Source organism: Sinocyclocheilus grahami, unplaced genomic scaffold, assembly GCF_001515645.1.
Source record: "Sinocyclocheilus grahami isolate Dianchi unplaced genomic scaffold, SAMN03320097.WGS_v1.1 scaffold32.1, whole genome shotgun sequence".
Taxonomy (NCBI): Eukaryota; Metazoa; Chordata; class Actinopteri; order Cypriniformes; family Cyprinidae; genus Sinocyclocheilus; species Sinocyclocheilus grahami.
In genome coordinates, this window is record NW_015505211.1 from 3,292,307 (window position 1) to 3,303,119 (window position 10,813).

General features: G+C 37.8%; 1 protein-coding gene across 2 annotated transcripts in view; it reads right to left on the reverse strand.

Moving 5' to 3' along the window:
* The window catches only part of LOC107577452 (E3 ubiquitin-protein ligase TRIM37-like), a 42,005-nt gene extending 31,413 nt beyond the window's left edge, over positions 1-10,592 (reverse strand). The window contains exons 1-17 of one of the 2 annotated variants that reach the window (XM_016263529.1): positions 10,386-10,589; positions 9,647-9,721; positions 8,275-8,376; positions 7,465-7,505; positions 6,831-6,947; positions 6,449-6,536; positions 6,121-6,243; positions 5,392-5,515; positions 5,237-5,304; positions 4,934-5,058; positions 4,553-4,603; positions 4,373-4,454; positions 4,211-4,287; positions 3,940-4,119; positions 3,507-3,621; positions 3,021-3,218; positions 2,519-2,634 (exon numbers count right to left, since the gene is read on the reverse strand). In XM_016263529.1, the coding sequence (XP_016119015.1) occupies positions 2,519-2,634; positions 3,021-3,218; positions 3,507-3,621; positions 3,940-4,119; positions 4,211-4,287; positions 4,373-4,454; positions 4,553-4,603; positions 4,934-5,058; positions 5,237-5,304; positions 5,392-5,515; positions 6,121-6,243; positions 6,449-6,536; positions 6,831-6,947; positions 7,465-7,505; positions 8,275-8,376; positions 9,647-9,667 (1,628 nt within the window). In that variant the 5' untranslated portion in view covers positions 9,668-9,721; positions 10,386-10,589. Of the gene's footprint in view, positions 1-2,518; positions 2,635-3,020; positions 3,219-3,506; positions 3,622-3,939; positions 4,120-4,210; positions 4,288-4,372; positions 4,455-4,552; positions 4,604-4,933; positions 5,059-5,236; positions 5,305-5,391; positions 5,516-6,120; positions 6,244-6,448; positions 6,537-6,830; positions 6,948-7,464; positions 7,506-8,274; positions 8,377-9,646; positions 9,722-10,385 lie in introns of both variants that reach the window. The other variant, XM_016263535.1, reaches the window with a different exon arrangement.
* Between the last annotated feature and the right edge of the window lie 221 nt (positions 10,593-10,813).

Genomic DNA, 10,813 nt, shown 5'->3' on the forward strand with positions numbered 1-10,813 from the left:
TAATAATAATAATGTTTTTTTTATTTTGAAGTTTGAAATGTATTTAGTTTTCTGCTTAGCAATACTAAGATAGAATTATTGCAGAAAGTACATCAAAAGATAAAATTCCAAGAAAAAACAAATACAAAATTCTCAAGAAATATAAAAACAGATAATTCAAAACAAATACTACTACACCAAATAATAATTAAAAAAATATACACATATGCACACTTATCCATACATTCATACATACACATACAATAAAAGTAGGAAACAAAAGTGCAATTGCACAAAGGACCCTAATCATCCAAATTCTATTATTATAATATAATAATTTATTCATAATTAATTGATTTTTTCCTTGCTTTGAATAATGTCAAATTATTTTGCTTCCTAAGAAGCCGAGCAGTTTTTTCACCGCTGGTTGATGGAAAAAGATCATGAAGTGGATGATCATTCTGAGCCATCTCTTGCATTAATTTAATGGTGGCTTGCTCTCTCCGACCTTGTAAATCAGGTAGATGTACTGATGTAAATCTCTCAATAATTCATTGTGCTCTCTTCTGCATGCTTTCTGGTAAAGCTGCTTTCTTTTTTGTGCAACCTACCAACAGCATATTTGCATACTCTAGAGTCTAGACAGACTCTGATCATACTTAAGAAATGTCTATTTTAGAACATCACTGAATGCTAATTATGAGAGAATATTATACATCCGTGTTTTTTTTGTTTTTTTTCCTATGTAGGGTTGGTTAAGGTTTGGGGCTTAACATGGTAAGGACATTTTGTGTTTTTCTGATCAGTTTGATGTAAGTGATATTCATACTGTCTGGACCATAAAAAAGATTAGAAATAAGAAACCTAGGAGGTATATCATCGGGGCCACTTGCTTCCTGTGTGTCTAATCTTAGAAGGGCTTGTTTTATCTGTCCTGTACTACACAGTTCATGCGTTTCTGTTGGTTCCTAGTCCAAGCCTCAGCAAAGAAAAAAAAAAAACTGTTTAAGACCTCTGCCACATGATCTCCACGAGTTCATAGCCTTCAATATCCAGGATTTCATCTGGGATATTTCCATGTGCCCATGTCTCTGTAACACAATCAAAGTCGACTTCCTTTGTTCTTAACAAAAGTTCAAACTCAGTCAAATCCATACATAATCTCAAGAAACCCATTTGAGATGATAATACCAGTCGTAAACAGAACCTAACGCCACATAATTCCCTCTTTCCCTTACTTTATCCTGATTAAGTGGCACTTCTGACATCTGGGTAACGGTAAGTGCATGGGCACCTTTACAAAGCCAACACGAGGAGCTCACACAAAGCACTCCAGCAAACAGAGTCAAAGGTGTGAGAGAATGTGCGTGGGCCTGAGAACAAGTGTGCACGTGTGTGTTTGTGTGTGTGCACATTGGAAAAGACAGAGACTGTGAGAACGAGCATTTGTAAGCAGGAGGCAGAGGCTATGATGACTCATTCGTCTCATCTGGTTGGAGCAGTGTGTGTGTTTGAGAGCTGTTTGAGCGGGCGGTAGCCGGCAACATGAGCAGAAACATGTGAGGTTCTGACTCCAACACTTCACTACAGAAACACGAGTGCTCTCACAGAGCCTACACAAATCAAACCTGCCAATGGTGCTCATTCTCTCAGATCGTGATAGAATAGGACAGAAAGAACAGCTCTTCTCTGGTTAAACACAGAGTACGAGGGGAAAGCCTGTCACAAATGTGGTAGCAGCCCTAATTAAACTGTGTTTTCCAGCCAGGGGGAGGATACAGCTGTTACCCTATGGCACACAAAGCACCACCTCTTATGCAATAATCTTAGTACACTAGTATTTACCACACCATGAGGAAAAAAAAGAAAAGCACTATTAGAGCTGATCACGATTTTGCCAGAAACACTTTCAAAAGATCTACATTATCTATATACCGCAATGACGCTTGTGACCTCCATCATATGCTGTCTTCCAACAAGTATGGTAAAAAAATACTATAATTATTATTAATGGCTTGGCTCATTCAGATAGGTTTGCTTTACAACTGTTAATCATTGCAGTGATTTTGCCTGGGTTAAAATAAATAGTTTAGCTGAAAAAAATTCTGTCATTATTTATTCACCCTCATGTAGTTATAAATTAGTTTCAGTTTCTTTCTTTCAAATAAAAATCTCCAAGCTGCATTTTTTCATATAAGGAAAGAAACTTAACAGAGTCTATCAAGACTATCATTTCAAAAAGAAATGAAAAAAGCAAATGATTGGTCCATATGATTTTTAACAACTATCACGGGCCTTCTAAAACAATACAATAGCTTTGTGTACATTAAAGACTGAAATATTTTGAAACGTCATAACAGTAAGAAAATTGTGACATTTTTTTAACTACACTGGTGAACTATACTCCTAACATCCCTTAACCATGATAAAATGACTATAACAGTGGGCCTCAAGTGGTTCTGCTTCAAAAGCACATTCTGAAATTTTACCTAAGCTGTACTTTAAATCTTGTACGTACATGGTCTCTTCGTCAACGTCATTCTCCTCTGTGTTACTGGTGGCTGTGGAGCTCCCAGAAGTGCTACTACCGTCCAGAGGATTGACATCTTCATCTCCAATTAGACAGTCCACCTCCAGATCCCCGTCAGACAACTCCTAACAGTGCATCAACACATTATCATCAAACTGATCCTAATGTGCGTAATATAACATCAAATAGCTTCAAGTATGAAAATGATTCAAGTAACGTGGCTGTCAGGGCTTCAGGTTGACTACTTTACATGTAGGCTTGTTTACTTTAGAGATCACAATGAGCGTAATCTGATTTGAATGTCATATGCCTAAAAGCAGATGATGATGTAAGAGTGTGTATGTAAAAGATGTTCACGATGCGGCTATGATGAAATGATGGATAATATCTTAGGGGTGTAAAAAAAACGGAACTTTTCTTGTTCTCAAAGGGAACAAGAAAAAGCTGAAGATTTTATTGCAATAAGACAAAATAGCTATGAATGTCACTATGCTGCTCTCGCAGGCCTTACATTAGAGTCATCATGCTGGGTCTTCTCTTCATCCTCATCTTCCTTAGTCTCCGCTGAGGCTGCCTGACTCCTTTCCTCCAGTACGGAGCTCTTTCCCTGACGGGAGTCTCTCCCAGAGGAAGTCGTGGGGCAGAGCCGCCGATCAGGTGGAGAGGAACTCCTCGACTTCTGCCGCCGGAACAGTTCTATGGCTAACCTCTGAACAGAAATCCGACAAAATATAAAAAGCATAGAACACTTAATACACTTTGGAAAAAGTGTTTCTTAATTAAGTTTGAAAACATCAACAGGCATTACATGTTACAGAATGACTATCACACGAATAGCAAAAGCTTTCATAAATACACACGCTTCAGTCCATATAGAAGGAAGAAGACATTAAAAATGATGTTAAAGTTCAAAACAAAACAGTTTTTTCTAACCAGATCCTAACAAGGATGTATTGAGGGTGACAAAAAAACACATAGCAGCATCTTTAACACTAACCTCTTTTAGGTTGTTGATCTGTTGAATGTAGCTGGACTGGGCTGACTCCAGCTGAGTTATATACCAATATTGATCTCTACACTTCTGAAAAAACGTTGGTGATCGCACTTGATACCTGCGAGATTAATAGAAAAAGCAGAGCATGAGAAATGAACAAGACAGCCTATACTGGATACATCCCTGGATAGTATATGACGTATTTCTCACCATTTTTTACATTATTTTTTGGGGCATTTACTACACATCGTTTAATTACAAGTTAAACTTTTAAAACATACTTCTTGAGACATCAATGTTCAATTCTACTTCACTCCATCTAAGCTGTTTTTTTAACACAAGTACGCTTCCTGTGTCAACAGGCTGTAATAACTGTGCTGTAATAAGGTGCTATTTGAGATATAAAATAGTCTAAAATAAAGCTGCAATGTCACACCTGAGCACAAGATTGTCAGTCTGCATATTCAAGTAGCCCTCACTGGCGAGAAGGTCCAACCTGAAGAACCTGTTATACCCCCAGCACTCGCCCACCTCAAAGTCCGATGCAAACTCTCGAATTATGTTTTTGGTGGGGTCACTGGAGGCCTGATGGACCATCTCCACCCTGTATTCATACCTGGAAGATATGCAACCAGTTTGCCATCAAAAACATTATTTGTGACACAGCACAGCAGGATGACAGGATAAGAGCAGCGAGTGCAGCCTACTTGGACGTCTCTGGGAGCCCTGCCGACAATTCCAGAAAAACTGAGAGATAGTTTCCTCGAACGACACCATTGCCATCCTAAAACGCAACAACAACCTCTGTTTGCGAATATGAAGAGTTTGTGAATTTCAATTTGCCATTATGTTACAGGTGACAAACTTACAGGATAAACCTTCAACCTCCAGCACAGGCCTGATATCTGGAGCGGGGGGCTGTAGACGGGGTCGGCTCTCTGCCGCAGAGTACTTAAGGCAATGAGACAACACCAATTCAAGTCACGCAAGAAAACTAATGCACCATTTAAGATATAAATTAATAAGAAAGACAAAGGGAGTGTCATTACCTGAAGTTTGCCAAAACAAAAGTGCTCGAGTCATAGGCAGGGACCAGCTCACTGAGAACAAATGAGATATGACTGTGTGCAATTTATCTTGCGTATCGAAATAGACAAGTCTCTAAAAGAAAAAAGTTCACTGCAAACTTCATTTCACTCATTAATAAAGAAGTGCTATTCTAAAATTTCACTGGAGAAGTAGCATACCATATTGGCCTACAGATTGACATCATGATTGAATGGCTTTATAAGCCTAGAGTTGTTTTTACAGGTGTGCATGTTTATTCATTATTCACAGACTGCCACAGAGAGCACCAAAGTTCAAGCTTACGGAGATCTCGTCTCTGTGTGAAGCAGCAATATAACGGTATAGTGTCTAAGTTTGTGTACCTGGTGAAGTCAGGTGGGACAGGAGTGGTGACAAAAGACTGCATTGGTTTCCTGTGAACCTGCTGGAACATGAGCAGGATCTCTGGACTCTTGGAGATCAGCTCGCTCTTACTGCACAAACGCAGCTGTGGGGTGAAAACACACTGGTCACAAATCAAAAATGCTACAAACATCTGAAATTATTATCCTGCATATTTGTTTTTTAGGTTTTAATTGTAGTATTTGAATAGCATATTTTCAGTGTAGTCTCAAGAACTCCCTTCCATGTCTGCTTTATTTTACTGCTACACCAGATCCACACACCTGGTGTTCCACTTCCTGAAGCAGAGACTCCAGCAGTTCTGTCTCCTGTGTCAGAGAGGTCTTCTGTCCTGTGGGTGCAGCAACTCTACATTAGACCAATATTACCTCAAATATCAGATTACATGAAAATTGTCATAACAAAAGCATGTTTGTACCCATAAGTGTGATGAGTTTGTTCTTGAGCTGATTATCAAGCCGAGCAATCATCATTTCCACAGCATTCCGGATTTCCCTTACCCTCTCATCCTTTGCCCCACGCACCGCCTCAACATTCTTCTCCTAAAAGCACATAAACTGCAAAGTTATAGCTCTTAAAACTTCCAAAATGTATATTATATGACAAAGCATATAATTTTTTTAAAATCGTAATATTTTAAAATAGAACTATTTTTTTACTGTATTTTTGATCAAACAAATACAGCCAGGTGAGTATAAGAGACATCTTTCAAAAACATTAAAATCTTACCGAACCCCAAACTTTTGAACAATATTGTACTAGCTGAACATTTAATGTCAAAACCATCGGCATTAATCTAGGAAGATTTTCCATTAGATGTATTTGTCCATGTAATGTAAATTTGTTTTGTGCTGTGGCGCCCTCTATAGGACAATCACCTGACACAGGATTCAAAAGTGAGCTATAAACAGTAGCTGATGGATTTGTGTGGGGTTCTTGAAGTCCTGGCGTTCTACATTATGTAAAACGCCTTCAAAAGCACTTGTCAAACCAGGAATACATGTAATTAGATAACATTTGATTTGTTATTAGCAGTTCCATCTAAAAGGGATTTGTAGCTGGTAAACTAGCATCCATCACAAACGGTCAACTCAGAACACATCTAAATGGCTCCGTGTGGGCGTGAATGAGAAAAGAGGGTGCTTACCACTTCTTGAACCAGACTAATCAGCTCCATTAGCCGGCGCCGCAACTTGGCCACCTCCTCATTCACCTTTGTCACATGCTGCTCATAGATCTCGGCCAGGGGTTTGAACGTATGACCTCCATGCTGTGGAGAGGAGAAGGAGATAAGCAAGTTCCGGTTTGAAACAAACTGAAATTCATTCACATTAGGCACAGTATTATTCATTGATCATTTGCACTGATGTGTGACCAGTCATGTTTTATCACAACACAATTGGATCTGAGTAAAATGACATTGTATATGCAATCCACCAGCCTGACTAATATGTTTTGAATTCAGAATTGCATACCATGCCACCCCACAGAGCGCACTGGTGACAGATGCACTTCTTACAAGTCCAGCAGAACACACTCAACTTCTCATGATGGTTCTCACACCTGTTAGGGTAAGAGAATGGCAGAGTGAGGAGAGAATCATTGACAGTCAGTATTAACTCCACACTAATTGGTCACTTAGTCATCCAAGAACATGAAATCCAAATATAAGCCATGGCGTATATTTTTTTTCTATATGAAAACATTATACCATGCCTATTTTTCAAAAAAATAAAAATGCTTTCTAATGTAAAATGCTTTCTAATGTATAGATTTCATTGTTGCAATCTTCAAAAGTATGAAAAGCCATGATATAAATATGATTTAATATTCAGTGTAAAGAAGTGTATTGCTCACTTGTCTTTGTCGTTCTCCTCATGTTTTGTGAGGTTGCAGAGCTGCAGTGTGTCCAGTTGTTGAGTCACTTCCTCTGCCCAGCGACAGTTGACCAGTTCCCTCAGCTGAAGCGGAGCTCTGAATACAACAGAAGTTTGATTAACCAAAAGGACCATAAACATTTTTGCTATTACTACTTTTTTTTATATATATAGAGAGAGAGGACAGAGGAATGAGATGTGTATTGTTGCAAGCTGGATTAAAGTTGATTCTATAAAACTTCTGTAACGTTTGTATAACATTTTAATATTTTTAGATCAACTAAAAGAGAGTAAGGTATCAGGGATGAATCTGTTCCAGCACTCTAGATAAAGGAGTCTTTGTGTTTGAGCTTTAATTATAAAGCTCTGGTTTGAACACACTTCAAACTGCTTTGGCAATTATGTGTGTGTGTGTCTCTGTTGCCAAATATCAGGTGGCTCTGGTCTAGGTGTCTGAAGTTTTTTGGATGCGGTTTCCTTAATGTAACTAATCAGTGCTTCCCCGGAATGATCTCATTCTGTGAACACTAACAATAGAAAAATCAATACTTAATCCTCTAGATTTACTGCAGAGACTGTAGTAACATCATTTGAAGTTGAACCTCAGAACTTACCGACAGTGGGGACATTGAGCTCTCTGTTCAGTCAGCCATCGCTGCCAGGAAGAAAACAGAAGAACGAAATTTACCAATTTATACATGCGGTCTTGGCTTATCCTTCGAATCAATAAGAGGTCAATTATTAAAATACATTAAGTGTTTTATTAGTAGGATTCTTCCCAACATGGCACACTTGGAAAGCATTTAAAAAACATCTATACTGCTCATTACTTAAAGTGTTTTGGCAAAAACAACTGAAATATATGTCAGATCTGAAGTGAAATGTGACATATATAATATTTGTGTATGATAATAATAATTTTAAAAATTCTTTATAAATCTTATTAAACCAAAACCTCTACAGTAGGTATAGAAAATAATCAACCCCCTTTAAAATAATCAAACTGTGTTGCTCTGCAGCCTGAAATGAAGATGGACACAGTTTTTGGTTTTATCCAGCTGTGTTTACTCAGTGCAACTTATAACATCCAAGTGAAAAATATAGCACCAACATGTCAGAAAAAATATATAAAACGCAGAATCACTGAGTTGGAAAAAGGATCACCCCCTTGTGTCAGTAAATACAGCAGGATAAAACAAAAACTGTGTCTGTCTTCATTTCAGGCTGCAAAGCAACAAAATGTGATTATTTTAAAGGGGGGTGATTCTTTTCTATACCCACTGTACATATGAATTTAGTCATGTCCTGTCAAGCTGACACAAAGCGAGCAGAGGGAGCGTTGATTAATTAGACAGACACTGTGAGCTCCTCTAGGATGTGTAGCATGATCATAATGTTGTTAATGAGTGCATGTGTTTGCGCACCCGTATGCAGCTGAAACAGCACAGTTTGGAACAGTGAGGGCAGAGACGGGCATCACGCAGCTTTTCCATGCAAATGAAGCAGCGGAAGACTTCCGCTATACTCTGAAGGGGGACGCAAGTGAAGAGGCAATTCAGACAAACTTGAGAAGGAAAGCATTCTGTCAACTTTTAAGCAACATATAATGAGCTTATTAGTTGATACATGAACACATTACTTAACATTGAGACTATTTACTATAATATAATCAAACAGTTTATGTTCTTAAAGGAATAGTTCACCCAAAAATATACATTTGCTGAAAATATCTTCACTGGAACAGATTTGGAGAAATTTAGCATTACATCGCTTGCTCATTAAAGGATCCTCTGCAGTGAATGGGTGATGTCAGAATGAGTCCAAACATCTGATAAAAACATCACATTAATCCACACAATTCAATGAATGATCTTGAATTAATAACGAATTTATAATCTGGTAAAGCGAAAAGCTGCATGTTTGTAAGAAACAAATCCAACATTAAGACTTTAACTTAAATCCATCACTTCTGGCCAAAATAATCAATTAATCTCAAGTGATCTGTGCATATTTCAGTCCTCATTCAGATGAAATGACTTTTTCACTGGAGAAAGCAATATTATGGATAAAGGACTCCTATTTTATCTGGAAGCAACAGTCTGAAGTTAAAAACATCTTGATGGATTTGTTTATTTCAAACATGCAGCTTTTCACTTCACAATACATTAATTGATGTACTACTTGTGGATTATTGTGATGTTTTCATCAGCTGTTTGGACTCTCATTCTGACGGCACCCATTCACTGCATAGGATCCATTGATGAGCAAGTGATGTAATTCTACATTTCTCCAAATCTGTTCTGAAGAAGAAAGAAATTCATCTAAATCTTAGAAAGCCTGAAGGTGAGTGAATTTTCAGCAAATTTTTTTTTCTTGGGTGAACTACTCCTTTAAAAAGACAGTTCAGCCAAAAATGAAAATTCTGTTTTCATTTACTCACCCTTTATTTTCTTGTGTGCTTCAAACTTGTAATATAGCACACAAATCTTATGGATAACAACTTTCAAGATCTTTATTTTAGGGAGTCCTTTATTAGGGAGTCCTGAATCTCTTTTATTATTATGACAAGCACGTTTAGAATATCCCTATTAAGATATTCATAAATTCACCTTTTGTGTTCCATGGAAGAAGGAAAGCTATTCACATTTAAATGACATGAAGGTGAGTTAACATTGACAAATTTTTCCGTTTGGGTAAAGGTTAAAAGTAATGTTCCACATCAAGTTTTTTGTCTATAAACAGAAGGCAACTTGATGCTTGTTTGCATAAAACATACACAGCACACTGTAAACATACCTCAACACTCTGCTCATCCATCTCAGCCAGTTCTGACAGTCAAATATACCTGACGGGAGAGTCCTGGTGCTTTCACTGCAATAAAAACAGAGAGCAGAGACAATTTATATGATTACATTTCATTAAAACTACAGCAGTATCAGGCACAGTCTGCAATATTTTTCCAGATTGTAGACACTGATAAATATGTCTGGCAGCACTGAGCTGAAAAGACATTCATCTGTATGAGCTTAGATGACTGCAGATGGCCAAAACACATGATGAAATAAACACACAATATTGAATGAACTGCCAAAATGCTGCAGGATACATCTGTCAACATCAGATTAAGGCCTTCGTGGTTTTATAAAGCACATAACGGTATCAAATACAAGATACCAAAGGTAAACTTTCACAGACCGTTGACTTTAACCAAAGAACCCATAAATGGTCGATATATAACGACCAATAACAAACGCTGTCATCTAATAAATATGTCTGCATCGACAATATTTGAGCACATCCAACAAGAAACCATCCAACATCTTAACGTGCGAACTTAAAACTCAATGCCAATACAGAGAGAATAAGAAACGACTGATATAAGTTACTGATGTAATAAAAAGATACTATTACATATATACAGTACATATACTAGCAGGTGATGTAGCACAGGTTAGCATTTAGCAAGTTAGCTTGGGGGGGGGGGGGGTCTCAAAACTCATACAGAAAAACCTCGTATCTCTCAAAATGCATTTACCTTTCAATGTTGCCCTCGAATCCGTCACTCCGACAGTCTACATCAAACACTATTAATTTAGTTTTTTATAAGCATGTTTTGCAGCATCAGACTGCTTGTTTACGGACTAGCAGCAGCAGCAAGCAGCAAGCAACGAATGTAGTGCCTTGTCGGTCACCATGCGAGATCGTGTCAGTCACCATGGGAAACCGTATCCACCAATCGTATTCACTGTTGGTTGCTGATCGGATTAGCATTAACCAATCACGAATGCGCATCTCGAATGGGCGGCTCATTTAGCTTTGTGACACGCCTACTTAAAAGCGCCAACATCAAATATTTAATTCATGACTATTCAGCTGTGCTTCTTACCAGTTTTAGCGTTTTTGTAACTAAATTCTTAGATTTTGTCAAACTTTAGAATATTATGACAAATTGACATGTAACAG